Source organism: Microtus oregoni, unplaced genomic scaffold (genome assembly GCF_018167655.1).
Source record: "Microtus oregoni isolate MIOR12 unplaced genomic scaffold, Mior012 000052F_013, whole genome shotgun sequence".
Classification (NCBI taxonomy): domain Eukaryota; kingdom Metazoa; phylum Chordata; class Mammalia; order Rodentia; family Cricetidae; genus Microtus; species Microtus oregoni.
The window spans coordinates 26,432-44,393 of record NW_024543825.1 but is presented as its reverse complement, the minus strand read 5'-3'; the positions used below and the strand labels follow the sequence as shown (position 1 = coordinate 44,393).

General features: G+C 43.5%; 1 protein-coding gene across 1 annotated transcript; it reads left to right on the top strand.

The window, feature by feature from the left end:
* The first annotated feature begins 4,947 nt into the window (after positions 1–4,947).
* LOC121437423 (zinc finger protein 75D-like) lies at positions 4,948–16,874 on the top strand. The gene is made up of 3 exons (XM_041637318.1): positions 4,948–5,355; positions 6,896–7,022; positions 16,096–16,874. The coding sequence occupies exons 1-3, from the start codon at positions 4,948–4,950 to the stop codon at positions 16,872–16,874; spliced, it is 1,314 nt and encodes a 437-aa protein (XP_041493252.1).
* The last annotated feature ends 1,088 nt before the right edge of the window (positions 16,875–17,962 follow it).

Below are 17,962 nucleotides of genomic sequence, written 5' to 3'. Positions count from 1 at the left end.
TTTACTGTAATCATCTGTTCTGTCCCTTTAAAAGACAAGCCACACCTACTCCCATCCCGCTTAAAAGTTTAGCATCTTGCTTTTCTTCCCATCTCTCTGTCTCTCTGTCTCTCTCTCTATCTCTCTCTCTGTCTCTCTCTCTCTGAGAGGCACCTCCCCCCCCCCTCTCTCTCTGTACCACCCTCCTCTCTCCATTTTTCCCTTCCCTTCCATAACCCACCTAATAAATTCAAACTTTATTCTATATGGTGTGTCTGTCTTTGCCCACCTTCTGCCCACATGGCTAGCTGCCAGGGACGCCAAGGAGACCAGACTACTTTGAAGACCTATGCATGGTCTTGCTCTCAGGCCCTTGAAAGGAAGCCCACAGAAATTTCTAATGATCATAACATTTACAAGATACTCAGGAGGAACAATTGGGATGTTCAGGGACTGAAGAAGGGTATCTTAGAACCTGGAACTGGTAAGCTACATATTCCCTAGACCAGCAACCATTTTCAGGGCTTCAATGACTTTCAGCAGGTCTCAAGACTCCATAGCATTAATTCTTTCCTGAACTGACTGCAAAACTGGAGGGTGAAGCTGGAAAGATGGCTTAGTTTAAAAGGCTTGGAGCAGTTATAGAGAACTTTAGTTCGGGTCCCAACTGGCTCTCACCGCCTGACACTACGTTCCAGTGGATCCTGCACCCTCTTCTGGCCTCCACAGGTACTGCACACATGCAATGTGCATATAAACAGGCATGCACATGCAAGCATGCACAAACAAGCATGGACACACTCATACATCCAAAGAAAAGGAAAAAAAAGGAAAAGCCAACCTAGATCATGAGTCCCGGTTCTTCCCGAAACCATAGAGACAACAGAGAGATCACTGGGTGTGGCCTCACGAAATACCCCGGAAACACAGCTCATTCCCCGCCCACCCAGAACCGCCCCTCCACGGGGAACCTTTTCTGGGTGGGCACCGTGAACGAGCATGAGAAGAGACATCACATCCGGAGAAAGCAGCCTCTGTGAAGTTGCCTCGACCCTTACGGTAGGAGACAAGCTGAGTTTCCCGTTGGGGAGAGGATTTGGAGAACCTGTTGGCGGGTGGTGAGTGGGGCTCGACTGGTACACAATATTTTTCCATAGCCTTGCAGCAAGTTTGAGCACTGGAAAAAAATGGATTGCCAAAACGGGTGTTTTCGGGTGGACGTTTGAACTCCTTAATCTGCAACTACATTCAAATTTACAGGGAGTACGGGGTGCTTTGCTCGTTTTTCTTATCCACATTATTTTGTCGTTAAGGAGAAACCTTCAGGTACTCCGCAGTTTTCCTGGTAGAGAAGGGAGGGTGACTTGCATAGGCACATAGCTAGACGGGTCCTCCTGGAGGCTAGGTGACTGTAGCAGTCTGCATTTGATCCTTGCTGAAGACAGGTTCCGCTTGATAGAAAATAGAAGTACAGAGAAAATAGTACATATCGAACCTTAATCAGCACCAGGGGATTAGGCCTACCGCATGGTTCATAAGACCGTTTTAAAAGATTTGTTTTATTTTTAATTCTGTGTGAGGGTATGTCCGTGTTGAGTATGCCCAGGGAAATCAGAGGCGCCAAATCCCTCTGGTGTTTGAATTACAAGGAGGTATTAGCCGCCGATGTGGTGGATGGAAGTGGAACTCGCTTGGGTGGGGTGCACTGGAAGAGCAGCAAGCGCTCATAATGGCTGAACCATCTCACCAGCCGCAACACACCATTTAAAAACAAAGAAAAAAGAGAAAGTGAATTTTCTCACTAGCACGCGTGCACGCGCAGGCACGGACGCACGCACGAGGCATGGACGCACGCACGAGCGTAGGCAGTTTCCCCCGCTTGTGACTTGGCGCCCATTCCTGCCTTAAAGGCTTGCTCCTCCCCCTTGCGCTGGATAATGTGTTTGCTCCTTCACATACTTGCTCCTAATCACAAATTTTGGACGGCAGTTCTCTGGGCTTTTTGTTTGTTTTTCTTTTCTTTCTTTCTTTTTCTGTTTCTCTGTGTAACAGTCCTAGCTGTCCTGGAACTCACTCTGTAGACCAGGCTGTCCTCGGGCTCACAGAGATCTGCCTGCCTCTGCCTTGCGAGTGCTGGGATTAAAGGCTTACACTGCCCCTCCCCGTGTCCCCCCCCCCAAGATTCCTTTGCTTTTGTGTGTCCCGCTGGGTCTTTTTCCAGTATCACTTGTTTTGTTCTTCAGAGATCTAGAATGGGACCCCTTGAAAATGAAATTTTCTTAGACAGCTCTGCGTCTGGTGCCATGCAATGCGGGCTTTAGGAATCGAACCTAGATCCTCCATGAAAACAGGAAGTGTTCTTAGATGCAGAGCCATCTCTGCAGGAGGAGCCCCTCCTGCCAAGTGAGTTCCAGGGATCTAACTCAAGCTGTGAGGTTTAGTGGAGAGCTCCTTGACCCGCTGAATCCATTGCCAGTCCCTCATAGGCCATTTTTTAAATTTTTAAAATTTTTTCATAGGTGCACGTTTGGGTCTCTCTGTATGGGGGGAGCAGGGCAGAGTGCCAGCAGAGTCCAGAGAATTGATTGAATTCTTGGATCTTATACAGGCTGCTGTGAGCTGTAGGGGTGCTGGGAACTGAACTAGTCTTCTCTATAAGAGCAATAATCACTCCCAACAGCTGAGCTACCTCAACAGCCTCCCCTGTGCCTTTTCCTTTTTGAAGAAGGGTCTCACTATGGAGCCCTGACTGTTCTGGAACTCAATATATAGCCTAGCTTAGCTTTGAAGTCACAGAGATCTGTGCGCTTCTGCATCCCAGGGGCCCTGTGCCACCATGCCTGGGTTTTATAAGGTAATTTTAACAATCTCATTTGTGATGTTTTCCCAAACTGGGACTACAGCTCTTTAACACACGACTTGATTATTCCTGTCAAAATTTCTGGGTGTTATCCAGAGACAGGAAGCAGAAGTAGGAGAATGAAGAGGAGCTTGTTCCTCTCTCCTTCCTCTCCTTTTTTGTACCTGTCCTTCCTCAGAACTTCCATTCTCAGGGATCAAAAGCAGACTCCATTGGAGACTTCTAACCTCCAGAAGCAGCCTTCTAGCTATCCATGTGCCAATGCAACCGAGAATGCTGGCTAAAAGCATAGCCACAAGCTGTTTACAGACAGTGTTTGTGGATGTCCCAGTGACCTGTACAGAAAGGCAATGAATTGGCGATGTGGATTCGGGTGGTAACGTCTGGCACTGCACTCATAAAGCTTGCCAGTTTCCACTAGCTCATGACCATTATACCAAGGAAAGAGCATTTGGCTTCTGCTGGCACAAAAGCCTAGGAAGTGCTGCAGTATCTCCTGTGTTTGGAAGAAGGACACAGACTGTCCTTGCACACTTGCTGCGTCCTCAGAGTTTTGTTCTTGTTTCTGCTGGATCGCCTACCCCAGGGAGATCAGGCCATCGAGGGTATCCTTAGCCTGGAGCATGCATTCCTATTCGGAAAAAGTGTGGAGTCTGGAGAAGGGTTACCCTTATTCAGAGCCTTCCTGTCTATAAGAATCGTCATTTCTGGGATTAGAGCGATAGCTCAGTGGTTAAGAGCACTGACTACTCTACCAGAGGACCTGGGTTCAATTCCTAGTACCCACTTAGCAGCTCACAACTGTCCCTAGTTCCAGTTTCACAGCGCCCGACACCCATGGCAACCCACTATGGCACATAAATTAACATTAATAAATTAGAAAAAGGAACCTTCATTTCTGTCTTAAAACTAAACAGCCATTTGACTAGCTCGAAAGCAAAGGGCAGCTGTAAGTTTTTCAAGTGAAAGACATGCTAGGATATACAGCAACAAATTTATACAGGGCCCTTTATAAACTGTTCAGAGATGGGCATCGCCCAAATAGCAGGGGCCTGTTTCCATTGTGGGACGACATTCACTGAGACGCATTCAGTTGCCTTTGCTTTAACAACATCTCTGCTCTTACTGTCTCGGGTATCCTCTCAGTGTTATACAACGGTGGCAATGGAACAATGGTAAATGTTCCGTGAAGCAAAGCAACTTAACTTGCTGTGAAACAGTCAGAGGGCATAGAAGTTAGTTTTCCACTGAGTGAAGCTGAAAGACGAGGACTATCTGCTACATGTAAAAGAACCAGAAACTTGCCCTATGTGTGAGCATTGGACAGATGCACACACATAGAGTATTGGAATCTCAGAGTGCCTTTTAGTCATGGGGAGCTGGTTTTGTCATTCATCAAGTTTTCCTAAACTGTTCAGCAAAAAAAGAGGGCATCTCTTGGCATCTGTCTTTACGGAGTGAGCTATGCTGTGATCTAATGTGGAAAAACAGAGGAGAGAAGCTTGCCTTCAGAGGTAGTGCATACTGCAGTACCTGACAGCTGAATTTAAAGGGGCCGGAACTTTCAGTTTTCTTTGGTAATAAATTGCCAGGTCTCCTTAGCCTCCTTATTCCCCCAGGGAAAGGTGAGTGTGCTATTTGCCCATTCTGCAGCCCCACGAAGCAGGGCAGTCAGAAGCCATAGGGAGTCAAGTCAAAGCAGGAACTCTGTTGATTACTGTGAGCGTCAGCTTGTACAGGTTAAGTGACATGGTGTGATGCAGGGGTACCTCCAGCCGATGAGAGACAGCCAAGCCCTCCCTCTGGCTGGAGGGGCGCCTACCTGGGTTTTGATGTCTCATCCTCACTCTGTTCCCTCAAACTTGAGCCAGGCTTTTCTCTGTTTTACAGGCCTCGAGGTACAGGCCCTGAGATAATTTTGGCCCAAAAATAAATGCCGATATATCTCACAATTTTTCTTTTTTCTCTCTCTTCCCCTGTATCTGCCCTTAGGAAGAAGATTCATTCATTGATTGATTTTGCATCCAAACTGATGGTGCCTCAACTGTGAAAGGTGGCACCAAGAGGGCATCAGTGTCTCCCAGAAAAGGAAAACCGTTCCTCTAGTGATGAGGAGGAAAGGGAAGGAAGAGAGGTGCTTCGGCACTCCCATGGGGCGTGTGCAGAAAAGTAACCTGCCTATGCAAGGTAGCTCAAACCAGAACAGGGAGGGCAGGTCACCAACCAAACGGGCCCCTCCCGAGAATGCTCAGCAGCACTTCCGGAACATCTGCCACAACCAAGTACCTGGACCACTAGATGCTGCCAGAAAGCTTCACGAATTATGCTTTCAGTGGCTGATACCAGAGACCAACTTCGAAGATCACATCCTGGACTCTCTGGTGCTGGAGCAGTTCCTGAGCATTCTGCCCCAGGGAATGAGGAACTGGATGCAAAAGCATCATCCGGGAGATGTCAAACAGACTGTGAGTCTGGTCGAAAGCTTGCAGAAGGAGCCTGATGCAGTCCCCGACAAGGTGAGAATGAGTAATTCCTTGTAATGCCCAATATCATAGGATAACGGTAGCCATGTCTTGGTTAAGAGTTTTCAAGGAGTGAGATCGATTTAGTCACATTTTCCTTTTTTATTCTGTTTTGTTTTGTTTTTGAGACAGGGTTTCTCTGTGGGTTTGCATCCTGTCCTGGAACTAGCTTTTGTAGACCAGGCTAGCCTCGACCTCACAGAGATCCGCCTGCCTCTGCCTCCTGAGTGCTGGGATTATAGACGTGAGCCACCACCATTGCCCAGCTAGTCACATTTCCTTATTTCTTAGAATGGCTAGGTGGGATCCAAAATCATGTGCTGACAGTCGCTCCATACGGTCCAGAGTCACAGGCAGAGTCTTTCATGGCCTTAAAGGGAACAAGTGTGTTTTTCTCATTTTAAGGTCAGGAATTGATGCTGGAGGGCCTACTCTAGCAGATCTAAGAATACAAGACTTGAGAGGTTAGAAACTGAAATAAAAGGTAAGAAAGGTATGGGAAGGTGGATTCAAAACATGTGATAGTGCCGAGACTAAAGTGGATGTCAGAGAACGGAAGCTCAAATCAGACAATGTTGGGAGACAACACAGGAAGAGTAACATGGGAAGCAAAACTGAAAGAAAGTCTTTGAAGAAAACTGCTCCCAGAGAGGGGGAGGGAATCCAGACGCTGAGGACGGTATCCTCTAATGAAAACACACCCCTGAGCCCAGAGAAATGGAGCCCCACTGTTCTCTCTTAGTGGCAGATTCCCAGTACGGCTAGTGAGTGGGAACCAAGAAACAGCCCTAGGTGACCAAGAAACAGCCCTAGGTGATATACGCATATCACCTCTCTATGGGAGCCAACCTAAGAATATGAGGCAGAGTTTATTTCTTGGTGTCCAGTTGTAACCAAATCCTGTAGAGAAAGGTTGGAGCTCATCCTGGTCTTCATTTTGTTTGAATCCCTTTGTTTCATCCCTTCCCCCACAAAAGCTTTCCTTACTTATAGGGAGATTTAAACATTGGCCTGACAGAAAAGCCTTTTAAGTACCATGCTGTATCTTTTGCATAAAAGGAAAAGAGAAAACCACTTCTCGAGGCTCAGAGTCAAGAAAAGAACTGATGAAGGCAGCTTTAGAGCAACACTCCAGTCTGCTCAACACGACCCTGGTCGTTGGCTGTACGTAGGCATGGAGGCTGCTACATAGAAGGGCTGGAAGATGACAGATGGCTTTTTGTTACTGTTTCGGTTATCCTAACTCTCATCTTTTTCAGGCAGCCTCATTTCTACGCTTTCCTTCTGCTGAGACCCACAGTGCCCACTAGGTATTCAGGGGTGTGTCAGACCTTCATGCTGTCCAGACAACTGGATTTGGCATGATGAGAATGGGAATTGGATAGTTCACTTGACTACTTCCTGTCCTTTTGGTTTTTCCATCTAAACTCTATGTTAATTTCTTCAGCATACAGCCAACCACGTGAGTCAGAGGCAGGTGACCAAGCAGCTTCTGCATCAGTAGTACTAAACTCAAATCCATTCTGTTCTTCAGGACTTGTTGACATTTGATGATATCGACATGCATTTTTCTGAGACGGAATGGCGTTTACTGGATCCTTCTCAGAAGACACTCTACAGTGAGGAAATGCTGAACATCTACAAGATGGCTGCCTCTCTAGGTAACGATGCCTTCTTCCGTGCGTGGATATGTTGTATGGTGTAGCCTGTGTTTATGAAAAATAGCGCTGTGAGAAAGACCCTTTGAGAGTGTAATTGAATTAGATTGCTTCGTGACCGCTGAATCCGGGAGGTCTTTCCATTTTCTGGATTCTGATGCTTTGCTAGATGTTTGGCTTGTAGTTAATTATCACTGTTAAAGTACTGTCTTGTCCTCTTCCCATGGGCTCCTATAGAATAAAAGTTTTTTTTATTTTAATGAGGATCAACTTTTCCCGTTAGAGTGCATGGTTTCACCATGAAGGCGAGAACTCTTCAATCCCTTAGCACTAGATACCCGTAAGTTTTCCAAAACTTTTAATTTTTTTTTACATGTAAGGCCACACTGTTTTGAATAAGTTTTACATTGAGTATGAAGTTGAATTCGAGGCTGAATGTTTTAACTATAAGTGTAGCACAATTAATAGAAACCCAGAGACAGAAATGAGGGTTCCACATGAAGGTTGGAAAAGCAGAACAGACAGCCACTGACTCTTACCTCGACCTCAGTCTGAAAGGGTGATCCTGCTTCCAGGAATCTCAGAATGAGACTGAGGGCTGTCTCCTCCCTTTTTGTAATCCTCTCTAGTGCTGAGATTAAAGGCATGTACCTCTACCACTTGGTTGCTATGACAAATTAGAATGGCCACTGGGATTAAAGGTGTGTGCCACCACTGCCTGGTCTGTAACGCTGACCAGTGTAGCTGTTTTACTCTGTGATCCTTAGGCGAAATTTATTTACTAAAATACAAGTGGATATCACTATGTTTCCCCTTTTGTCCAAAATAAAAAGGGAAAGGCTATAACAAATATGAGAAAAATTATATACAATGAGTACAGTGACTATATGCAAGATATACAGGCAATAAGTACACCAACATTGTCTAGTCCGTTTGCATTTGACAAATTTAGAGAAAATACTCTATATCTATCCTATCTTGGTGAGTCCAACATCTTATACATAATTTACTTTCTATCATAACTTGCTTTCTGCATCTGATAAACTATAGCTATAACTATCTAATCTTCAACTCCCTCAGAGACTCAAGAAGGAAATAACATTAACTGCGTAAGTAAGAACTGCTAGTAAGTGACTTCCAAAAAATGAGAGAGATGACAGAGACAGCTGGCTGCCTGGACAGTCACCAAAGTTTCTCTGCACCATTGAGGCATCTACCTTCATCCTACAGGCCTATAGACTATACATATCTGACAGACTTTTCTGTGAAGTAGGATATTCAGAAGGGCTCTCCCTTCTTGTCTGACAGGGTTTGGCAGTCACTCTCTCTTGGGTCTTGCTTGTCCAATTAGGACGTCACACTGTCAGCAGTCGAGGCAAGGGCATTTTCCTGCTTAGTGACTCTTTGGCCACAAAAGTAAACTCCATGTAGAGTTTCTTCAGTGTCCATTATCTTCTCTGGAGTAGGTTGATGCTACCAGGAGAAGATATCTCAAATGCCATATTCCGTAAATCTCTGAAATATTGGAAGATGACCTGTCTTTCTAAAATATGTATTTGATCTTGAAAACATACCTAATATGACTACAAGTTTCATTTAATAAATGACTAACAACTAGTCTGCATTTCCTTATTTCTTTTTTTTGTTTTTTTTTTGGGTTTTTTTTTTTGAGACAGGGTTTCTCTGTGGCTTTGGAGCCTGTCCTGGAACTAGCTCTGTAGACCAGGCTGGTCTCGAACTCACAGAGATCCGCCTGCCTCTGCCTCCCGAGTGCTGGGATTAAAGGCGTGTGCCACCATCGCCCGGCTGCATTTCCTTACTATCCTAAATAATTGGTAACATCACTATTGTAATCAGCAGGGTTTGTTAACATTACTTTTAAAATAAATGTTCCTTTATAAAATGAAGAATTCTTCAAGCAAATACAAAGTCTTGATTGCACAAAATGCAATCATTGACAAGCTACCAGTATGTTAAACTTAACGAATATACTAAATTATTTCAGTATAGCTCTAAAAAATTCCAATTTTTATTAATCAAATTTACTTGCTTCTAAATTAGAAACAAATTTCAAAGTCTTCTTTTTCTATGCTATAACAAAAATCTTTGAAATTTTTCACTCTATTAATAGAATGCTAGTGACATAAACTTATTTAACTGACTTTTACATAAATACTGGGGCAATATATACCTGAAATGCATAAACTCTTAGAAGATACAAGAACTGCTGGCAATCTCGATTCGTATATGAACCAGTAACAACCTACTGTGGTGGTGGTGGTGGTGGTGGTGGTGAAGGACACGGTTAACCAGTCTCTCCTGTTGATGATATCCTCACATTCCCCTCAGATGTTGAGTATTTCCATTATCTTTCATTCTTTTCTTTATTCCTCATCCCCAGGCTGGAATAGCCCTGTGTGGGTCATGTACTGGTAGCCAGGGGACTGTTGGTCCTTTTCTCTTTTTCTAAGAAATAAAGGCGCCATGGTGGTGGCTCAAGCCTTTAATCCCCGCACACAGGAGGCAGAGGCAGGTGGATCTCTGTGAGCTCGAGGCCAGCTTGGTCTACAGAGCAAGTTCCGGGACAGCCAGGGCTGCTGTTACATAGAGAGATCGTGCCTTGAAAAGAAAGAATGAATAAATACAGTGAGAGAGAGAGAGAGAGAGAGAGAGAGAAGAAAGAAAAAACTTGTTATTTATGCGTGCTTCTTTGTCTATGTGAGTGTTTCTGAGGGTATCCATTGAGGCTAACGAGGTCTTTGGACCACTTGGAACAGGAGACATCTGTGTGCAGGACTAGGACTGAGGTCTCATGATTGAGCAGCAAGCACTCTTAACATTGGCGCCACCTCTCCAGTCCTGGTCCTGTCTTTCTGATTATTGCCTCCTGACTTTGTAAACTGTTAAGGAATCTTTACTAACATGCTGTTCCTTTGTTTTCTTTTGTCTTTTAGTTTCTTTCCGTTTCTTTGTTTCGCTTGTTTGTTGCTTTTATGGTTGGTTTTTTGTTTGTTTGTTGGTTGGTTTGTTTGTAATTTTCCCAGTATTTTTCTGCCTTTCCATCTTCCTTAGTGTGGTGGTTTGAATGGGAATGGTCCCCATTGGCTCATACGTTTAAATACTTGGTCCCTGTTAGTGGAATTGTTTGAAAAGGTTTAGAAGGTACCACTTTGTTGGAGTAGGTGTGCCTTGTTTGAGGATATGTGTCACTGGGGGTGAGCTTTGAGGCTTCAGATGCCCACACTAGGCCCAGTCTCTCCCTCCGTGTCTCTTACTATCTCAGTCTCTGTGTGTTTCTCTGCCTCTGTCTGTCTTTGTCTGTCTCTGTCTCTCTGTGAATCTTTGTCTCTCTGTCTATCTGTCTCTGTCTCTCTGTCTCTTTTACTCCCTCTCTCTTCCTCAGGATGTAAAGCTCTTAGCTACTTCTCCATGCCTTTATACTCCCCACCGTGATGACAATGAACTAATCCTCTTCATCCATAAGCAAGCCCTGAATTAAATACGTTCTTTTATAAGAGTCCCTGTGGCCATGGTGTCTCTTCACAGCAGTAGAACAATGGCTGAGACCCTTTGCCTGCCTATGGACAACTTTCTGTTCAAGTATATATAAATCTCCTTCTGGAAACCCGGAACTTGCAGCAGCTGCAGGAGTTTCCATTTTTTCTTCCCTTACCTCCTTTCCAGGTCTCAACAATTCTTCCTGTTCATTTCGTTAGCAGGATGTAGCTTTCTAGAATGAAATGGCACTGACACTCTTTCTGTTGCTTTCTTGGCTTTCTCTTCTTATTTTAATTGGGACACACTTTGTAAAAATGTCTATACTTTTCTGTATTATATTCAAGCGTCATCTGTCTCTTTCTGTTTCCTTCTCTGTTCTTGTTTTTGCTTTTGATTATCTTTCAATTTATTGGTGGGGGAAGCATATTGTATTCTTTCTTTGACTTTTTGTGTCTTTTTTGCTTCTTTTTGGTTTTCTAATTCTGGATGGACTTTTTCTTCTTCTCAAGGCAGAAGCTGTGGGAAAAGTTTTTCCTACTGCCGAACTTCATCCTCTCTTTTCCCAGGGAGGTCCCCTACAACTTCTCCCATGAACTCTGCCTTCCCTTGATAGTTTTCCCCCCTCACCATCACAAACTTATATTCTTCATAATAAACTCAGGCCCTTGTGCCCCACTTGGTGGCCAAAAATTTTCTTTGAAATTGACATTTTTAGCCTGACAGTGGTGGTGTACTCTTTTAATCCCAGCACCCGGGAGGCAGAAGCACACAGATCTCTATTAGTTCAAGGTCAGCCTGGTCTACAAGAGCTGGTTCCAGGACAGGCACCAAAGCTGTAGAGAAACCATGTCTAGAAAAAAAAATGATGCTTTTTTTCAGAAGAGTATGTGGTGTGACTTTTCTGGAGATACCCCTGAGAGCTTTCTCTGTTCTGAATTATCTAGATCTCATGGGTCATTTGTCCTTGGTTTGGCACTTGCTTTAGTTAGGATTTCTATTGCTATGATAAACACCATAATCAAATGCCACTTCTCATCTGACATTTCATAAAGTCAGGTCAGGAATTCAAGTAGGGCAGGAACCAAAGCAGAGGCCATGGAGGGGAGCTGCTTGCTTACTTCTTCAGCCTGCTATCTCATGCAACTTAGGTTCATCTGCCCAGGGGTGGCATTGCCCACAGGGGCTGGACCCTCCCACATAAATCAGTAATCAAGAAAATTCCATATAACTTTGCCTATTGGCAGTCTGATGGAGGTGTTTTTTCAGTTGACTTTCTACTTTCCAGATAACTCTAACTTGTTACATGTTGATAAAAAAAAAAAAAAAAACTAACCAGGACAATGTTCAGGTCTTTATTAGTAATTGTTGATTTTTTTTCCCCTTTTACAGAGTCTTTATATATTGACCATTGTGTGTAGTAAAAGGAGCGGCGGGCTGTGTCCCCGCCACCCATCTAGTTTATCCCCTGAAATTCCATGAAAAATACACGGAAATGTGTATTAATTAAATTGCTGCCTGGCCCATTAGCTCTAGCCTCTTCTTGGCTAATTCTTACATCTTGATTCAACCCATTTCTAATAATCTGTATGTCACCACAATCTTGTCGCTTACCGGGATGTCTGACTTGGCAGCTTCATGGAGGCTCTCTGCCTCTGCCTCTTTTCTCCCAGCATTCTGTTCTGTCTACTCCGCCTATCTAAGCTGCTGTCCTATCAAAAGGCCAAGGCAGTCTCTTTATTTAACCAGTGACAGAAACTCATACACAGATGACCCTCCTATACCAATTGTGCTTCTTTAAAAGTGTTATTTACATTTTTAGTTTCTCGTTTCTCTTTTCTGAGCTTTGCAATAAAATGAGGTGCAGGTATCACATCATTTAAGTGATGTTTAAGTTTCTGTACGTTGTTACGTATTTTGTTCAATTCGTGTTAGAACTGTGCTTCCCGTTCCCCTGCTCATCCTGTTCATCAATGTGTTTCCAAATATTCCACACTGTGCTCAGTTCTGAAGTCCCTTTTTTGTTGGTGGCTGAGAGAGACTCACTTGGTGGCCTTTGACACACAAGGGTGAGGACCTGAGTTAGATCCCCATAACCACATCAAAAAGTCAAGTGTGAGCCAGGTGGTGGTGATGCACCCTTTTAATCCATTCACTTGAGAGGCAGAGGCAGGTGGATCTGTGAGTTAAAAGCCAGCCTGTTCCACAGAGTGAGTTCCAAGGCAGCCAGGGCAACAGAGAAACCCTGTCTCGGGAAATAAATAAATATTAAAAGGTCAGGTGTGCTGTCAGAAATCTGAAATAACTGCACCAGGGAGGTGGAGAAAACTGGATCTCCAGGGCTCACTGACCAGCCAACCTCATTTGCTTGGTGTGCTCCAGATTCAGTCAAGTATCCTGACTTAAAACGCACAAGGTGGATGAGTACCAAGGGTTACCCTATATCCTGCACACAAATACCTCCATACACACATACACGCCAAAGCCATGCACTGTGTTCAATTTTATGATAATAACTTCATGTTTAAATGTTTTCTGCTGTGCTGTTCTAAATGTTTAAATGTTTTATTGTGCTGTTCTAAATTGCTGCTTCTGCTTTAAAGATGAAAAAGACAAGCTCTACCTGAAATACTAAAACAGCTGGCATTCTGACACGGTAGTGGTGCCGCTGCCACTCTGTTTCTGGTGGTCTCACCAGATTCAGCCTCCCATGGAGCTGCAGCAGTGGCCACCGTCCCACCATGACCCTCCTAGAGGACATGCTTACTCACTGAGCTACTGTACTGCTGTGGCCCCTACACCCCTGTCTCTGCAGACTGCTCCCTGAGTAGGTAGGAGAGGCATATGGAAATTCTACACTAAGCTTAGTTAGGCCTACAACAAACTGGGCGTTCACTAAAAATTGCATTAAACATATACGTTTGTTTGAAGAGTCCCGGTATCTTCATTGTGCTGATGCCTCTGATTCCTGAATATGATGTGTCTGGCTTTAGGTGTTTGTTGATTTCTTTCAACAACTTTTTATCATTTTCAGTATGTAGATACTCTTCATATTTTGTGAAGTATGTGTCTCAGCTTTTCCCATTATAACAACAGCAAGGATACCAGTTTTAATTTTGATTTCCTCATTATATCATAAATGAATGCCTTGGACTTTATCATGGACTTTTTATCAGAGTGAACTCCCTACAAGTGTTTTTTGTTGTTGTTGTTGTTGTTGTTTAGATTTCTTCGGCAACCTCAGCATTTTCCTTGTATCAGTTATCCATAATGCTTTTTTATTTCTTTGTCTTGACTTTATTGCGTTAACTTCAACTTCCTGTACTTAGTACGGGGGCAGGTTTCTTGCTTTTGTAAAAATTTCAAAGATTCTACATTTATGAGTTGTTTTCTTTTTTTTATCATGAATGGATGTGAGATTTTGTCATATACTTTTGTCAATTGCTAAGAACATTTGAATTTCATTTCTTTCATCATTTAAGCCAGATTCTCAATGTGCGTCTCAGGCTTGGCTTGAACTCATGAATCTCTGCTTTTCATCTCCAGAGATTTGGTGTTCTGAGTGTATGTGATAATGTCACACTTTGTTTCGATAGTGTCTTAGTCTGCAGCAAACTAAATTGATTTTAAACCTTCAAAGCTCACCACTAGTGGCACATGTCCTCCGACGGGTCCAAGTTTCCTAATCCTTCTCAAATAGTTTTGATTCCTGTTGTCAAAACAGTCACATAGAGGAGCCCTTGGGGGCCAGTTCTCATAAACCACCACCTGCCCTATATCCCTTCCTTTCAGGAGGGCTGTTTGGGACAGGGTTTTGCAATGTGGCCCGTAATTACACTCATTATTCTCCCTCCAGGTATATCCCTAGCGCTGAGATCATAGTCTTGTGCAACAGAGCCTGCTGGGATTCTGTGCTTCTTGTTAGTCCTTTCAGCATGGTATGATTTCCTGTCAGTCTTGGTGCTGACTTACTGCTTCTATTCTGTTTGAAAAGCAGCATTCTACTTAGTGATGTCCATTTTCATTGTTGAAATTTCATCTAGTAACATTGGTTAAGGCCTAATTTGCTTTTTGCAAGTTTCTCGAGGAGGGAACTTGGAGATTGTCGCCTTCTTCTTTTCTGCTGTGAGCACTTAAGGCTACATGTATGTCGTTGACCACTCCCTTACCTCTACTCTCTATAAATTGATGTAGTTTAGCATCATTTTCATTCCAATATAAGTATATTACACTCTCTCACTCTCTTTTGGGGGTTTTCTTTTCTTTTTTTCTTTTTTTTTTGATTTTCGAGACAGAGTTTCTCTGTACCTTTTTGGTTCCTGGAACTAGCTCTTCTAGACCAGGCTGGCCTCAAACTCACAGACTCACAGAGTTCAGCCTGCCTCTGCTTCCCGAGTGCTGGGATTAAAGGCATGTGCCACCACCGCCCTGCTTTGAGGGTTTTCCTTAACGACACATTATTTGTAAGCCTATTGCTTCCATGTGTCTTTAAGTTATACAATTTCTGATTTTGTTTTCTAGTTTGATTACACCTTTGTCAGATTTGCCATTTACTCGAGTTACAACTCTCTTAGGGTTTAGTCTGATAAGTGCCTTTATTGCATTCTAATTGGTTTATCTATTACAATCAGAGAGCTCCGGTCCTGTCGATATATGTCATTTTAGCAGACACCCACGCTTTGTTAGTTTAACATGCAGAGTCTTCATCGCTTTTATATGACTTTCTTCCAATGAGTTTTGTTTTCAGAGACTTCCTGGCATCTTGTGTCTTTCGGTTCCTCTGATCCCGCTAGTTCTGCCATGGCTTATGGCTGATGCTGTCTAAGTGCATAGAAGGCATTGTGGAAAAGGCTTCCTAAGCCAGGTCACTAGTTCTAGCTGGGTCTCTCCTGCTCTTTCTGCTTCTTCACTTCCGTGGCTCTTGTTATAAGAATGTATCTCATGCCTACAATGTTGAAGGTACTTCTTATTCATTGGCCCTTATGTGACATGACACCATCCGTAGATGGAGCTGTTTAGACATGTCGTTTATCTCTCGGCTTCTTGAGGGAAGCTTCCATGCTCTGACAGAATGCTAGTATATACTCCCCAATCTGCTTATTGTTGACAGATACCAGGAGGGTTCCTTTTCGGAGCCGTGTCTGGTTTGCGTTTTACCAGTCTTTAAAAGGTTTCACACTCGGTCTGAGAAAGGCGTAAGTCTGTCTAGGCAGCCTTCTGCAGATAGGTTTTGGGTTGGAAAATACTGGGTTTGAGTTTCTACTTTCTTCTGGGTGTTTGTTTGGGTGTGATGTACTTTGCTAGGTTTTTGTTTGGTGTTTCTTTCTAAAATTCTTGAGTCTTACACCTCTTTGTCTTCTCTCTGCTTTTTCTGATTCCCTTTGTAACTTCTGGCACCATTTGATGGGCTTCTTTCTGTGCCTCGAAGATGGGATAAGGGACTATGGATATGAACCATTTTTCTGCCTGGGCCAGAGTCACTAGTTTATGTATTTCTTTAATTTTCATCGACAGTTCTCTCTAGTCTTTAAATTTTCTTGTCTATAAAACACCTGACTGATTCTTTTCTTTATTTGAACAGGGTTAAAGCCAGAAAATGACAAGAGAAATGATAAGCCTGAATCTGCCTCTACATCAGGAATAGAAGCAAAACCGTCTAAAGTTTCAAACACCAGAAAGAAAGCTGCCCAGAACAAAAACAGCAGAAAAACCCGTGCAGACACACTCAGGGCACAGAAACGTGGTCAGGCTCATCCCAGGAGGGGAACAGTGTCAGCTTCAGGTGGTAAAAAACAGGTTCCAAAACGTCATCAGTGTCAGGAGTGTAAGAAATGCTTCCGAGTTCCTGCTGAGCTTGTTAAGCACCATAGAGTTCACACCAGAGAGAAGCCTTTTCCTTGTCAGGAGTGTGACCTGAGGTTCAGGTGGATGTCAGATCTGACAGCGCATTCCCGGGCACACAAAGGAATAAAATTATATACGTGCTCCTGGTGCCAGAAAAGCTTTTCTCTCAACACAAACTTACATAAACACGAAAGAATTCATACAGGAGAGAAACCCTATAAGTGTCTGAGATGTGAGAGAGCGTTTACTCAGAAGTGTAGCCTGGTTAGACACCAGGTAGTCCACACTAAAGAGAAGCCCTATTCGTGTAGCCTGTGTGAGAAAAGGTTTAGCAGACAGTCAAGCTTCTTCAGACACCAGAAGACACGTTGTCAGGCAACACGGCCAGGTGGAGGAGAGTCAGTGACAGACTGTAGAGATTCCCATGATAAGAATCTGTTAGCAGAGGAAATTGGGGGGAGGTATGCTTTGCGTCCCAGAAAGAAATCCACACTGTTCTCCACTCTTAAGACTTAGTTTCCAGTTTTTACCATAAAACTGTTATTTACTATGTAGAGATTCCCATGATAAGAATCTGGTAGCAGAGAAAATTGGGGGGAGGTATGCTTTGCGTCCCAGAAAGAAATCCACACTGTTCCCCGCTCTTAAGACTTAGTTTCCAGTTTTTACCATAAAACTGTTATTTACTATGTAGAGATTCCCATGATAAGAATCTGGTAGCAGAGAAAATTTGGGGGGAGGTATGCTTTGCGTCCCAGAAAGAAATCCACACTGTTCCTCACTCTTAAGACTTAGTTTCCAATTTTTACCATAAAACTGTTATTTACTATGTAGAAATTTCCATGATAAGAATCTGTTGGCAGAGAAAATTGGGGGGAGGTATGCTTTGCGTCCCAGAAATAAATCCACACTGTTCCCCGCTCTTAAGACTTAGTTTCCAATTTTTACCATAAAACTGTTATTTACTATGTAGAGATTCCCATGATAAGAATCTGGTAGCAGAGGAAATTGGGGGGAGGTATGCTTTGCGTCCCAGAAAGAAATCCACACTGTTCCCCGCTCTTAAGACTTAGTTTCCAGCTTTTACAATAAAACTGTTATTTACTATGTACGTTATGAATAAAAGAGCAAAATTTTGGTAGTCAACTATGTCTGCAGTTATGATTTTCTCCAATGCTATTCTCAGGTGTCAGGTGCCATGAACCCTGTATTCCCTCTTCATGCTTCTTCAGAAGAGGTATAAAATGCCGTTGCAGCCCCTATGAAGTGAGTTCAGAGAGAATGAATATGTGGCTCCGTAGACAACCAAGACTGAGAATCAGGGAGATCTCCTCATGGACAGGAAGTGAGGCTTAGCATTTTTCCTATGTAAGTCTGCCCATCGTACTTGCCCTCCCTAGTTTGCGCTGCTACCTTGTCTTCTTTCAGGGAAGTTTGGGGAGCATGAGAGGACCTGAAAGCCAAGATGCAAGCCCAAGAGCCTTCTAAGCATTTACAATCCCCCTGCCATTCTCTCTGAATGTACTTAGAGACTTAAGTGATCACGGAGGCACTGCATGCCCACATCTAGTTATCTGTCTCCGTGGAAGTACAGGGCAATAGTG

What these genes read in the sequence shown, in the direction of transcription:
- LOC121437423 (XM_041637318.1), top strand. Translation starts at nt 4,948, where the DNA reads ATGAGGAGGAAAGGGAAGGAAGAGAGGTGCTTCGGCACTCCCATGGGG. An exon ending in CTGATGCAGTCCCCGACAAG is followed by an intron (nt 5,356 to 6,895) that starts GTGAGAATGAGT and finishes TCTGTTCTTCAG; the next exon opens with GACTTGTTGACATTTGATGA. An exon ending in CAAGATGGCTGCCTCTCTAG is followed by an intron (nt 7,023 to 16,095) that starts GTAACGATGCCT and finishes TTATTTGAACAG; the next exon opens with GGTTAAAGCCAGAAAATGAC.